The following is a 14851-nucleotide window of genomic DNA, read 5'->3' as shown; positions in this document are numbered from 1 at the left end:
CCTCTCACTGTACTCCTTCCGGCAACTGCTCAAAACATTTTCATTTGGCCAGCGCATCTGAACACGTAGAAGCTGCATGCGATTTACTTCTTTTAAACCACTGCTGTCTCTTAAATACCTGCTTTTTAACTGTGTTTTATCCACCATTTTAATGTTCTGTTGTATATTTTTGTAAACTGTTTAGAAGCTCTCTTACCACCATGCGGTTTATAATATATAATAACAAATTCAATTTTAAAAACTCGCAGTCCTTTTCCTTTCAAACAGAGTTTGAGCCTTAGTGCAACAATTGTTGTTGTTCTTTAGTCGTGTCCGACTCTTTGTGACCCCATGGACCAGAGCACGCCAGGCACTCCTGTCTTCCACTGCCTACTATTCAATAACTTGATGCTGCTTCCTTCTGGGCCTGTCATGCAAAAAAATTGCCTTACGCTTTGCCCCAGCTGTCTTCAAGTAGAGATGGGAAGGCCTGGGAAAAAAACAGAAAAATGGGGGGGGGGGACAGTCCCCCCCGTTTCCCCCCCCAAAGCCGTTTTTTAGAAGTCCATGGGGAAAATGACAAAGAGGAAGAGGAAGAAGAAATGGAAAATGATAGCAGTAGTTGAGAAAGTGAGATAGAATAAACTGCATGTATATGTTGTGTCTTCTGTTGTTGCTTTTAAAGCACTACTCAAAGGGTAGACCTTCCATGGAGCTTAAATATTGAGGTGGACCTTAACTTTATTTGCTGTTGGTGCTAAGAGGCAATTTTGATTATTATTTATGTTGGTGGTTTCTTGCTTTTTTTGATGCTTTTGAGAGAAAGGGGGGTGGTTACCTGTTTTATTGCAAGCCTAGTACTTTTATATACACTGCGTTTCATGGAATCTGAAAACTACTCCACACTGAATTTTTTTTCAAGTTTTCCAGAAAGAAACAAGGAAAAACATTTCTCCCCCCCATGGCTTCAAAATTTCCGGAAATTTTACATCTCTACTCTGCTGCCTTCTTAGAAACTGTCCTCTGGTTCCCCCCATATGTCTGTCGTTCACTAAAATGCTTTCACTTACCTTGACAAGGTGCAAGCCCTTCCTGGGAATTCCAGGCAGAGAGCTGCTGAACCCCAGACCCCAAAAGGAAATCCAACCTCATCCAGGAGTCGATGCTAAAGATTGAATTCTTTTATAATGCAGTTTTTAAGATATACTTGCACCAAAATGTAAAAAATGCCTGTGTTAGGAAAACAGTTGCCCTAGGTACTCTAGTTTAGGCTTTCCCAAACGTGGGTCTCTAGCTGGTTTTGGACTACGATTCCCATCATCCCTTAATACTGCTAGCTGGGAGTGATGGGAGTTGTAGTCCCGAAAGATCTGGAGACTCAAGTGTGGGAATCCTCCTTTAGTGAAAGGGGAGGATACGGACGTGAACTTTGCTGATTCAGTTGTAGATGGCATCTTTCTTGGCTCCGATAAGAGAGGAGTTCAGGGAGCAAACGGCCTCTTCCTCTGATGACGTCTCTCCCCCTGCCTTGCTGAACTTGTGTGTTTCTGCTTCCTTGCAGCCATGGGATCTGCTGCTGTTCAGGCTCATGCCACTGTCTGTGTTGCCTTGTCAGAAGCTGTCCACTGGTGTCCCCCAGCCCTACGCCCCCCTATGTGTGTCATTCGCTATAAGGCTTGCCCAAGCCATTGTTCGCCACTGGCAGAGAGCCTGCCCAGACCCCAATGTGTCTGTTTCCTGCTCTGCCACTTCTTGTGCCAAAGGTTGGCCATTCTCCACCAGAGAAGAAGGCAAGCAAATCTTTAAGGCCGGGTTTGCTTCTGAGGTCCACGGGAACCCCAGGATCTGAGCCAGGAAACCTTGGTCCGTTGTGGGGATCTGTTTCTCTGTGCATCTTGTTAGGAAATTGATTTTGGAAATGCGATGTACTGGATTTGCCCAACAGGGCAGTGAAAAAATTGAAGAATATCTGTATCCAACTTTCGAACTCGCTGCCTATTGATACGAGGCAGTCACTTTCACTGTGTTTCAATCCATGTTTACCGTTTATTTTAATTATTTTTAATAAGAAAATAGTCATTTTAATGTTTATTTACTGATAATGCCATTGTTTTATTTTTCCTGAACAGTGGATTTAAAAAATGCCAAACATATATGTACAGCTGCAGGTAAAGCCTACAAAAGATGAAATAGCCAAAAAAAAAGTATGAAATTCCTAAGAAGCCATTTACCACCCCCCACCCCCCATGCAGGTTTTCTCAGGAGTCAGTCCCGCTGTTCCCAACAGGTGCTTAATCTCAGGGAAAAGTGGATAAATTCAGTTTAGGGATTCCCCAGGTCCTCTGCGGATTGAATGCAGTGAGAGAGGAAATTATGCTTTTCCTTCCTCTCTGCTTGCCTGAACTCTGCAGGCTTTCCCCAAAGGTCTTGGGGGTTACAGATCCTTTCCTCACTATTAGTGCCCCCTGGCTCAGGTACAGTTCCATCACAATGTGATTGCTTACAGGAATCTGTGTTTGACAGTGAATGGTCTCCCCTTCCTTGGAGGTTTTCAAGCAGAGGTTGGATGGCCACATGTCAGGGATTCTTTAGCTGAGATTCCTCTATTGCAGGGGGTTGGACTAGAGGACCTTTGGGGTCCCTTCCAACTCAACGACTCTATGGAAGCTGCCCATATGCCCACCCACGCCTCGCCCAGCCCATTCACAAGGTAGGAACATAACGCAGGAAAGTTGAAATGCAATCTGTGACCCCCTCCCCTTTTAACACAGTGGCTCCCAAATTTTTCTGATTCCCATCTTTGTTATATACCGCCCTATACCCAGGGGTCTCAGAATAAAATCAGGATATAAAACCACAAAATACATAATAAAAATCAAAACAACCCCCATAAAAAACCAATTGCCTTACCCTAACCTATAAAATGGGACGCGGGTGGCGCTGTGGGTTAAACCACAGAGCCTAGGACTTGCCGATCAGAAGGTTGGTGGTTCGAATCCCGGTGACAGGGTGAGCTCCAGTTGCTTGGTCCCTGCTCCTGCCAACCTAACAGTTCGAAAGCACGTCAAAGTGCAAGTACATAAATAGGTACCGCTCCGGCGGGAAGGTAAACGGCGTTTCCATGCGCTGCTCTGGTTCGCAGGAAACGGCTTGATCATGCTGGCCACATGACCCGGAAGCTGTACGCCGGTACCCTCGGCCAGACATTATCTGTAGATAATACAGTGGTACCTCAGGTTAAGAACTTAATTCGTTCTGTAGGTCCATTCTTAACCTGAAACTGTTCTTAACCTGAGGTACCACCACTTTAGCAAATGGGGCCTCCCGCTGCCACCACACGATTTCTGTTCTCATCCTGAAGCAAAGTTCTTAACCTGAGGTACTATTTATGGGTTAGCGGAGCATCTGTAACCTGAGGTACCACTGTAAAAATAAATAAATAAATACAACATAGACATCAGGGTTTGTAGCCACTGACAGCCTAGTCCTGAATTTATACAATCCTCTTTTTTAAGCCTTCCAAGTGGGCGGCTCAGTATTGCCTCTGTACATCTCAGCGGAGAGGAGAAACTACCAGCCCCACATATTTATCATATATACACATATGGGGTTGGACTAGGTGACCATTGAGATCAACAAACTCATGTTCTCTAAAATAGTCTATAAAGTTTCCCCATTCTTGATTGAATTTTTTCTCATTTGATCGGTAAGTTTAGCCATTTCGGCATAGTCAATCATCTTAGTTATCCATTCTTCTTTCTTTGGGACCTTTACTTCTTTCCACCACGTCTGGGATAGTAGCCTCTGGCCGCTGTAATCCCATAAATAAACAGTCTCTTTTGCTTCCTTGGCATTTTTTCTCCTATTACACCTAGTAAAAAAGCCTCTGGGTTTTTTTAACAAACGTAATTTAAAGAATTTTTAAAAATTTCCCAGAAGCCCTTTACTTTTTTACACGTCCACCACATAGGAAAATGTGGAAAGAAGACAAGGTGCCAATGAAAGAAGAATGGAAAGATGATGGACTCTGCCGAAATGGCTAAACTTACCCTAAAGATCAGGCACCAAGATGAGAAAAAATCCAATCTAGAATGGGAAAGCCTTATAGACTATTCTAGAGAGCACTGTAAAAACCTCAAAACATTAGCAGGTTTGATGTAACATTGATGAACTAAAAATAGAATTAGGAGAGGGGAATGAAGTTGAAATTAATTGAGGAAATATATAGTAATTATATGCAAGGAGAATAAAAGGGGGGAATGGAACCGGGGGGGGGGAGTCAGTTATTGCAAATTCGGATTGGATATCTGTGTACCAAAAGGAAAAACGTTATTTTGAAAATTGAAAATAATTATAATAATAGTTTAGAAAACGTTTTAGGGCTCCCGCGCAGCTGATCCAGCGGGGCTTTCCGGAGGCGAGACCAGCGCCTCTCCTCGCTCTTTGCCCGGAGAAGCCCAGAGGCTCCTGCCGCTCGGCTCTGAAACGGTTAAGAGCAGCGGCGACAGAGCTGAGATTCCTAGAGCGGAGGGGAAAAGGCTGTCTGAAGAATAGCGGCTTCCGCTTCCTGTCTCGCTTGGGGGGGGGGAGAGAGAGATACCTGTCATGGCGGCGGCTGTCCTTCCTCGCAGAGGCGCTGGAGGTGGGTCGTATGTATTATGTATTATAAAGGGGGAGAGACGGGGGGGTGCGCAGCTGGAGGGAGTGTGGGGAGGGATGAAAAAGAACCCATTAGGCAAACCCTTTCAAGGTAAGTTCTTTTCCTCTGTCTCCTTTTTCTAGTCATCAATTTGTCCAGATTTTCACATCTTATTATTTTTAAATAGAGCTCTTGAAAGTTGGTCGGCATTTTGGTGGGTGCAGATCTCGCCTAATGCACACGCTTTTGCAAAGGGTATTTCCCATATATTTCCCATAATACCCCCGTTTCAATGTAAGTTTTTTTCTGTCTCCTTTTTCTAGTCGTCAATTTACCCAGATTTTCACATGTTATTATTTTTAAATAGTGTTAATTTTAAAGAATTTTATTTTAAATTATTTCAACCTCTTGAAAGTTGGTCAGCATTTTGGTGTAGATTTCTCCTAATGCCCGCGCTTTTGCAAAGGGTATTTCCCATAATATTTAAATTTGCCATAATTAATGCATTCTGTATATAATTCAGCTAAAATGATTCATTTTTAACATCTGCATGCTTTTTAACATCTGCATGCTTTTTAACATCTGCATGCAGCCACTGGGAGAGATCATCAGGGGGGTTGGACTGGGTGTCCATCAATATGCGGATGAGACCCAGCACTGCCTCTCTTTCAAATGGGAACCAGTGAAGGCGGGGAAGGATGGATGGCGGCTAACAGATTGAGGTTGAATCCTGACAAGACACAAGTACTGTTTTGAGGGGGCGGGTTGGCGTGGGGGACTCCCTAGTCCTGAATGGGGTAATTTTACCCCTGAAGGACCAGGTGCGCAGCCTGGGAGTCATTTTGGACTGACAGCTGTCCATGGAGGCGCAGGTCAATTCTGTGTCCAGGGCAGCTGTTTACCAGCTCCATCTGGTACGCAGGCTGAGACCCTACTTGCCTGCTAACTGTCTCGCCAGAATGGTGCATGCTCTGGTTATCCCCCACTTGGACTACTGCAATGCGCTCTACGTGGGGCTACCTTTGAAGGTGACCCGGAAACTGCAACTAATCCAGAATGCGGCAGCTAGACTGGTGACTGGGAGTGGCCGCCAGGACCACATAACACAGGTCCTGAGAGATCTGCATTGGCTCCTAGTACGTTTCTGAGCACAATTCAAAGTGTTGGTGCTGACCTTTAAAGGCCTAAATGGCCTCGTCCTGTATACTTGAAGGAGCATCTCCACCCCCATCGTTCAGCCCGGACACTGAGATCCAGCGGTTCCCTCCTTGTGAGAAGTGAGGTTGCAGGGAACCAGGCAGAGGGCTTTCTTAGTAGTGGTGCCCTCCCTGTGAAACACCCTCCCATCAGATGTCAAGGAATTAAGCAGCTATCCTATTTTCAAAAGACAGCCCTGTTTAGGGAAGCTTTTAATATTTAAATGCTGTATTGTTAACACTGGATTGGGAGCCGCCCACAGTGGCTGCGGAAATTATTATATTTACATTTCCCATAATTAATGCATTTTGTATATAATTCATCTAAGATTATTCATTTATAGGTCTTCCCCCCTTTTTATGGGGGTAGGACATCTTTTCCTAATGGAAGGGCAGATCTTTCTCCTGCTCTCCTCCCTGCAGGCCAACTTGGGCAGGTGGGGGACCTTCCTTGGGCTCCCCATAGGGCTTGGGGTCAAGGCAAACCCTTATTGGAAAACCTGCCAAGGCTCCCCCTGGAACTTGTAATAATTTTTATCCGGCCTGATTTTACTATAATTTGTTAAATTTATATACCTCCCTATACCCACAGGTCTCAGGACGATTCACAGGATAAAAGTACACACATTTTAAATTACTTGTGTTTCAGTTAAACAGCAGTTTCTGTAGGAGCAGTTCTGGGCAGAAGAGGTTTTTTTAAAAAGGAGAAAAAAGCAACTTCAAGTCCACTTTAAAAGTCCAAGTGTGGCTGAGGCCTTACACAGACGGGCTAATAATGATAATACTACTAGTAATACGAATATTCCTGAGCGTCCTCTCCCACTTTGTGGAGTCCGATTGGCCCCCTAGTACACTCCAAGCTGGGAGACTGAACGCAAGTGGATGAAAGATCCTAATTAATGCAACCAAAGACTGGTAAGGGCTCATTAGCAAGCCTACCTAGTGGCAGTGAAGGGAGAAAAGAAAGCATAGTTTTTTGCCTCCATTGCCTCCTCATTATGTCGTCTGGCAGAACTTTTCCGGGTTGTACGGGGCCTCTTACAGGCTGGCCCAAAGGAGGTGGTAGAACCAATGGTAGCTCGCTTTGACTTCTTTGCAAAGCATGTTGTTGTTAAAATTGCTTGCCACAATGCTACATCGATTGCAGGAGAGATCTGACCAGGTTCATATGGCAGGGTAAGAAACCCCGCATAAAATACAAATTACTGACAGACAAAAAAAGAAAGGGGGCATTTTGCACTCCCCGATTTAAGAACATATTTCAAAGCCTCGTGCCTATGTTGGATAAAGGATTGGCTCTTATTAGAGAAAACATATACTTGATTTGGAGAGTTGCAACAACAGGTACGGATGGCATGCATACCTTGGCTACAGTAAGGTCAAAGTCCACAGAGGGTTCACTAATCATATAGTCAGAAATGCTCTTTATAAAGTGTGGACAAAATACCAACCATTATTAGAACCCCAAATGCCATGGTGGCTGTCTCCAGTAGACACTTTTGCAGTTAAAAAAATAAATATGGAGGAAATTGGGCAACCTGTCATCAACTATTAAAAGAAGACAAGGACATCTGAGATAGAAAACATTCAGAGAGATAAGGCACTACCTCTCCGATTGCCTTCCATATCACCAAAAAAATTGAGAAAGATGAATCCAAACAACAAAAAAGCATTATTATGAAATGACAAAAAAAATCTAAAACTGTTATTGGAATGGGATCTGAAAGACGAGGAAGTAAAGGATGTAATGGTTAAATGGGCCCCACAATACAGATGGAACAGTGGGAGAGACTCTGGAGGTTAGATATCAGATTTACTGCCTGTTATACTATCAAGGAAAACTTAATGAAAATGTTATACAGGTGGTATGTGACACCTTCCAAACTAGCCAAGATATATAAACTCAAATCCAACCAATGTTGGAAATGCAATAATGCAGAGGAAACAATGATACATGTATGGTGGTGCTGTGAGAAAATTAATAAGTTTTGGGGGTGTATCCATGAAGAGCTAAGAAAGATGCTCAAAGCTCCTATAGAAAAAAAACCCAGAGGCATACCTAATGGGCATTATAGGAAAGGACACATCAAAGGATAACAAAAGGTTATTCTTGTATGCCACAGCTGCATCCAGATTATTACTTGCTAAAAATTGGAAAGGGGGCATTATTCCCACAAAAGCAGACTGGATAGGTAAATTATGTGACTTTATAGAATTGGCCAAACTAACGGCAGCCATAAGACGCCAGTCAAACCAGAGTTTAAGGAAAGAATGGAAATGCTTTGAGGACCAAATGAAAAAACACTGTTCTAAAGAAAACCTGTTGATATGTATGGACTAAGTATGTAAAGCTGAATCAGATTATGACAAATTAATAATAGGTGAATGTTGAATACTATCAAAAACACAATGTAAGTAAGAGCACAGAATATTGAAAGATGTCAAGTTGAGGCAGAGGGAAGTCACGGTGTTGGAATTTTTATTTTATATATCTTTATTTTATGTTGGACTCTTTTATTTTATGAATGGTCTATTGATTGCATATAAACTTTCTATAAGAAACTTTATCGGGGGGAAAGAAGAAGATAAAATTGTTTCCATCCACCAAGAGAGCAGATGAGTCTCATGGGGTGTCCAGAGCACAGTCTAGTCCTGTTGTGTTGGATGAGTTTTTTCAGTTGGTCAGGCTCGAGGATATGGGCAAGGCGCTTGGATCAGTCAGGGTGACCATTTGTACTATTGAAGCTTTCGCCTCTTGGCTGATAAAAAACAGTAGGGAGGGAACAGCAGGCTGGGCCAGGGAGATGATCAGTGCCTCTTTACAAGAGGGGGTGGTCCCTGCGTATTTGAAGGAGGCAGAGGTAAAACCACTCCTTAAGAAACCTTCTCTGAATTCAGAAAGCCTAACTCCAGCCAGTTGTTGATCTCCCTTTCCTGGGCAAGGTTCTGGAGCGAGTAGTCACAGACCAGATCCAGGTGCTTTTGGAAGAAACTCATTTTCTGGATCCATTTCAATCAGGGTTTAGACCTGGTTTTGGCACAGAAACTGCTTTGGTGGCCCTGTATGGTGACCTCTGTCGAGAGAGAGACAAGGGAAATGTGTCCCTGTTCATTGTTCTCCACCTCTCAGGGGCTTTCGATACCATCCACCATGGTATCCTTCTGGAGCGACTCTCTAAACTGGGGGTGGGTGGCACTGTTTTGTGGTGGTTCGAGTCCTACTTGGATGGTCGTTCCCAGAGAGTGTTACTTGGGGAATGCATTTCAGCCCCATGGAAGCTTCAATGTGGGGTTCCGCAGGGCCCAATCCAATTCCCGATGTTCTTTAACATCTACATGAAATCGCTGGGAGGGGTTATCCAGAGGTTTGGAGTACGTTGCCAGCAGTATGCTGATGACACTGAGCTCTATTTCTCCTTTCTATCCGAAGATGAGGCAGTGGAAGTGCTGGACCAGTGTCTTGCCTGGGTAATGGACTGGATGAGGGCCAACATATTGAAGCTCAATCCAGATAAGAGTGAGGCTCAGTTAGTGGGTGGTTCCCTAGAGCAGATGGCTGGGAGGTCGCCTGCTCTTGATGGGGTTACACTTCCTCTGAAGGAGCAGGTTCGTCGCTTGGGGGTTCTCCTGGATCCTTTGCTGTTGCTCAAGGCTCAGATGGCCTGTAGTGCCTTCCATCAGCTTTGGCTGGTGGCCCAGTTACACCCCTGACTGGACAGGGATAGCCTATCTACCGTTGTCTATGTTCTGGGAACTTCAAGGTTAGATATAGATATGCATTATACGTAGGGCTGCCTCTGAAGACAGTCTGGAAACTTCAGCTAGTGCAGAATTCAGCGGCCAGGCTGCTCACTGGAGCAAGGCGGTTTGAGCATATTGCCCCCATCCTGGTCTGACTGCACTGGCTACCAATTAGTTTCTGGGTCCAATTCAAATTGCTGGTTTTGACTTGTAAAGCCTTAAATGGCTTAGAACCAGGAATACTTTGACTGCTTCTTTCCATATGAACCTACCTGGACCCTGAGATCCCCTTATGAGGCCCTCATTCGTGGGCTTCCTCCTCAAGTGGTCCAGAGGGTGGCAACACGAGAACAGGGCCTTCTCTGCAGGGGCTCCCTGTCTGTGGAATGCTCTCCCCAGGGAAGTTCGCCTGGTGCCTTTCTTATACACCTTGTTGTTGTTTACTCGTCTTAGTCGTTTCCGACTCTCCGTGACCCCATGAACCAGAGCATGCCTTGGAAACGGTTGCTTCCTTCTCAAAGCTTCTGCTTTTTTATGTCCCTGGAGCTTTCATGGCATAATACTGGAGTGGGTTGCCAGTTTCTTCTCCAGGTGGATCACATTTAGTCTAAATTCTCGGCTGACCTGTCTGTCTTGGGTGGCCCTGCATGGCATAGGTCATAGCTGAGTTATTCAAGCCCCTTCACCACGACAAGGCAGTGATACATGAAGGGATATACACCTTTAGGTGCCATGCAAACATGTTCCTTTTTAACCAGGCTTTTGCTTGATATGTTTGACATCCTGTAGCCCTTTTCAAAGGTGGCTTTATTTGGGGGGGGGTATTGGGTTGGTATTTTTATTCTAATTATATATGGTGTGACCTTTCTGTGAACCACACTGAGACCTCCGGGTATAGGGTGGTATATAAATTCAATAAATAATAATACTAACATTAATACTTTCATTATTTGTACCCCACGGATTGGACTGGGTTGCCCCAGCCACTCTCGTTGTCGTCCAACAAATATAAAAGCACAATAAAACATAAAACATTAAAAACTTCCCTACACAGTGCCGCCTCCAGTTGTCTTCTAAAATTTGCATAGTTATTTTTTGGACAACTGATGGGAGGGCGTTCCACAGGGTGGGCACCACTGCCAAGAAGGCCCTCTGCCTTGTTCCCTATAACTTCCCTTTTCACAGTGAGGGAACTGCCACAAGGCCCTTGGAACCTGGATCTCTGTGTCCTGACTGAATGATTGGAGTGAAGACGCTCCTTTAGCATTTCATCAGTTTGCCTTTTTATTCCATCAGGAGATGTTGAAGGGATGCTGGCAGAAGGGGAACAATCAGAAGTGTCACCGAAAGGATCCAAAGAGGAGGGGGAGCAAAGGAAGCTGAGGGTTCAAGATGGAGGCAGAAGGCGAGAGGGGAGACGAAAGCAGAAGCCGGTGGGTGACTCTTGTATGTCTCAGGGTGGTGAAAATCAAATTCCCAGAGAGGAGAAACCTTATAAATGTTTGGAGTGTGGAAAGAGCTTCAGTAACAATAGTGCCCTTACCAGGCACCAAAGATCTCATACAGGGGAGAAACCATATACATGTTCGGAGTGTGGAAAGAGCTTCAGTCAGAGTAGCCACCTTAAGTTGCATCAACAAATTCATACAGGAGAGAAACCGTATACATGTTCAGAGTGTGGAAGGAGCTTCAGTCAGAATAGTACCCTTACCTCGCATCAAAGATCTCATACAGGGGAGAAACCGTATACATGTTCAGAGTGTGGAAGGAGCTTCAGTCAGAATAGTTCCCTTACCTTGCATCAAAGATCTCATACAGGGGAGAAACCGTATACATGTTCAGAGTGTGGAAAGAGCTTCCGTGACAATCATAGCCTTACCAGGCACCAAAGATATCATACAGGGGAGAAACCGTATACATGTTCGGAGTGTGGAGAGAGCTTCACTAACAGTAGCCATCTTAAGTCCCACCAACGAACTCATACAGGAGAGAAACCATGTAAATGCTTGGAGTGTGGAAAGAGCTTCAGTCAGAGTAGTTCCCTCACCTTGCATCTACGAACTCATACAGGGGAGAAACCGTATACATGTTCAGAGTGTGGAAAGAGCTTCAGTCACTGTGGTACCCTTACCTTGCATCAAAGATCTCATACAGGAGAAAAACCGTATACATGTTCAGAGTGTGGAAAGAGCTTCAGTAACAGTAGCCATCTTAAGTCCCATCAACGAACTCATACAGGGGAGAAACCGTATACATGTTCAGAGTGTGGAAGGAGCTTCACTCAAAGTAGCGCACTTAAGTCGCATCAAAGAACTCATACAGGGGAGAAACAGCATACGTGTTTGGAGTGTGGAATGAGCTTCGCTCGCAGCAATGCGCTTACTAGACATCAACAAACTCATCGAGGCAGCAAACCTTATAAATGCTGGGAATGTGGCAAGAGCTTCAGTCGCATCGACTCCCTTTCCTCGCATGAAAGGATTCATACAGGGGAGAATCGATATACATGTTTGGAGTGTGGCAAGAGCTTCAGCCAGAGTGGCAGCCTTACCTTGCATAAAAGATTGCACACAGGAGAGAAACCGTTTAAATGTTTGGAGTGTGGAAAGAGCTTCTGTCGCGGTAGCCAACTCACGTTGCATCAACGAACTCATACAGGAGAGAAACCTTATACATGTTCGGAGTGTGAAAGGAGCTTCAGTTGCAGTAGCTCCCTTACGTTGCATCAACGAACTCATACAAGAGAGAAACCTTATACATGTTCGGAGTGTGGAAGGAGCTTCAGTCGCAGTAGCTCCCTTAAGTCGCATGAAAGAACTCATACAGGAGAGAAACCGTATACATGTTCGGAGTGTGGAAGGAGCTTCAGTCACAGTCACTCCCTTAAGTCGCATGAAAGAACTCATACAGGAGAGAAACCGTATACATGTTTGGAGTGTGGAAGGAGCTTCAGTCACCATAGTGCCTTTAAGTTGCATCAAAGTACCCATACAGGAGAGAAACCGTATACATGTTCGGAGTGTGGAAAAAGCTTCAGTCGTAGTAATATCCTTACTAGACACCAAAGAACTCATACAGGGAGGAAATCTTAGAAATGTTTGGCCTCTAGAAAGAACTTATGTGACAAGGACTCCCTTACTAAACTGAAATGAACTCGTACAAGGGAAACAGAATGGTTGGAGTGTGGGAAGATATTTAATCATATGAAATAACGCCTATAGAGAGTAAACCAATGATTGTGTTCAGAATTAGAATTTGCTTCCATTAGAATATTTATACCTTTTAGTGGCTGTGTTGCAGATTGTTCTCCTGATCAGAGTTAGATTTACATAGCTATGTTCTGTTTTCTTTCCCATGCGTTATTTCACGTGTATTCATCACTTGTATATAGCGTTGCTTTAATATTTCTCCCATCCCCAAGATTTGTTAATCTGGTGTGAATTGATCTGATATTTTTCATAGACACAAATGCATTCACTGGTATTCTGTTGACGTATGTAAATGATGTATGTTTGCAATGAGAGTATAGCCCCTCAGATCACAGCTCTAATGAACAAAGGTTGTTGAAAAATATATACTGTATGATAAGCCTCAATGCGCAGTCAAGAGAGAAATTCTTCTTTTTTGGCGATCACTCGTAGTCAAGTAAGATTGTCTTCCATAAACACGGTTTTAACAATGAGTCCATGAGTGGGGCTTCCGGTTTGCCTGCGAAGGGAAAGCGTGTTGCAAGTAATCCGTCTAAAAGACGACTATTACCGGGGGGGTTGGAGCGATGGAGGAGAGTGCCAGGGTTAGGCACCACCCAAAAAAAGGCCCCACGGGCAGTGGGGTGTCGAGGGGACCAGCCAGGCATAAAGAGGCTTGTCGCGATCGCCGGAGCTCCGCCACTGCATTGGCAGCGAGTGGGGTGTGTGTGTGTGAGAGAGAGACAGCGATTTGAGCCTGCCCGTGGCTCCAGCCTGTCCGTGGCTCAGAATCCTGAAACCATGAATCGCCACCTAAAGCAGCAGACTTTCAAAGGAAAAAAGTTATTGTCAACAACAATGGAGTTTTCAAAATAAAAAGAATTGCGGTACAGACTTGTAAATGGGAAAAAAACTTTGGAGACACGTCAGTCTTCAGATACTTTTGAAACTGCACTTTGCTACTTAATAACACGATATACTTTGGGTACAAGAAGAAACTGTTACTCTTTGTTCTTTGGTTTCTTAAAAGGAAGATACAGGAAGAGATTGGAGTACTCTCAGTTCTTATGAATAGGAATGCAGATTTTATGAGTGAAAGTACTGAAAGGCTTGGAAAAATTGCCAAGATTTTAAAAAATAATAATTCTAAAAAGGACCTTGTACCTTGGCAGAAGGACACTTTTCCATAAGTGGGAGGTAATCCCAGGGAGGGAAAGTGCCTGGTAAGAGCTGGAGTAGGAGAAAGGGGGGGGGGGAAGAAGGATTCCTTTTTAAAGAACAGGGCCTGTATTGAAATAAAAACTGAGAGAAGCAGCAGATATTGGATTACAAACCTCATTTGGATTACAAATATCATTTGGATTATAAATACGCCTGGAAAGTTTTTGGGCTCACAGTGGAGCTATTTTGGATTACAAGACATTTTGTGACTTATAATATAACTAGAGGTTTGGCAAGTGCTAAATCATCATCAAGGAGTCAAATAACAGCGAGTTTGAACAGTGATAACTATTAGACTGCTGTTGTGGCCTGCTTTTTTATTTTTTCTTCCGTAGATTGTATATAAAGGTGATCTTGCCCTCTTCTCTTTTTATTTTTTGGATATTGTGGAACTTTTGTAATTTTCTGTAAACCTGAAAGTGTTGTTACAGTTTGGTTTAAAAGGGTGTGGGAAATGGATTGGTGGGAGAACTCTTGTATACAAGATAGGAGTGAGGCAAAGACAGGAGGGCTGAAGTGTCCTTAAGACAGAAGTGCTTGGGAACAGTTCGTTTTGAGAACTGACATGGCAGAGAAATCTAAACAAGAGCCAGTAAAACAGAGTGTCGGAAAGAAGGAGAGTCTGAGCAAAGGGAGCTATAGAAAAAACTCCAAAATCAGAAACGGTGGAACTTACGGCCTTACATTTTGCAGAATTTAGGAAAGGGTTGGAGCAGACTATGATTAAACAATTTATGGAAGTAATATCAGATATAGGGAACACCAAGGAAGTATTGTCACAGAAATTTGACAGACTGGATGAAAAAGTAAATGCTTTGGATGTCAAGGTAGTAAAACTAGAAAAAAATGGAATTAAGAGAGGAAATAAAGGAAGATCAATTGGCTTT

At 43.9% G+C, this 14851-nt stretch overlaps 4 protein-coding genes across 10 annotated transcripts in view; 2 read left to right on the top strand and 2 right to left on the bottom strand.

The window, feature by feature from the left end:
• The window catches only part of LOC309364388 (uncharacterized protein), a 128158-nt gene that overhangs the window by 45524 nt on the left and 67783 nt on the right, over window positions 1–14851 (top strand). The window lies entirely within an intron of this gene.
• Window positions 1–14851, bottom strand: part of LOC309364936 (uncharacterized protein) — a gene marked incomplete at its 5' end in the record, with an annotated part of 136404 nt that overhangs the window by 68855 nt on the left and 52698 nt on the right. The window lies entirely within an intron of this gene.
• Window positions 1–14851, bottom strand: part of LOC309364802 (uncharacterized protein) — a 145143-nt gene that overhangs the window by 88901 nt on the left and 41391 nt on the right. The gene's annotated exons all lie outside the window — the stretch shown is intronic.
• LOC309364621 (uncharacterized protein) lies at window positions 4553–13276 on the top strand. Of its 5 annotated transcripts, none has more exons than XM_081902292.1 (3): window positions 4573–4621; window positions 9245–9282; window positions 10852–13275. In XM_081902292.1, exon 3 carries the CDS (start codon window positions 10866–10868, stop codon window positions 12645–12647), a length of 1782 nt encoding a protein of 593 aa, XP_081758418.1. In that variant the 5' UTR covers window positions 4573–4621; window positions 9245–9282; window positions 10852–10865; the 3' UTR covers window positions 12648–13275. The 5 variants fall into 5 exon arrangements, with proteins under 5 accessions (XP_081758415.1, XP_081758416.1, XP_081758418.1 ...); XM_081902291.1 differs by lacking the exon at window positions 9245–9282 and adding an exon at window positions 6464–6729 and having other exon boundaries at window positions 4576–4621; XM_081902289.1 differs by lacking the exon at window positions 9245–9282 and having other exon boundaries at window positions 4553–4621; window positions 10852–13274.

Source organism: Podarcis melisellensis (genome assembly GCF_964234715.1).
Source record: "Podarcis melisellensis genome assembly, chromosome: 2".
NCBI classification, from domain to species: Eukaryota; Metazoa; Chordata; class Lepidosauria; order Squamata; family Lacertidae; genus Podarcis; species Podarcis melisellensis.
This window is presented reverse-complemented; position numbering and strand designations above follow the sequence as displayed.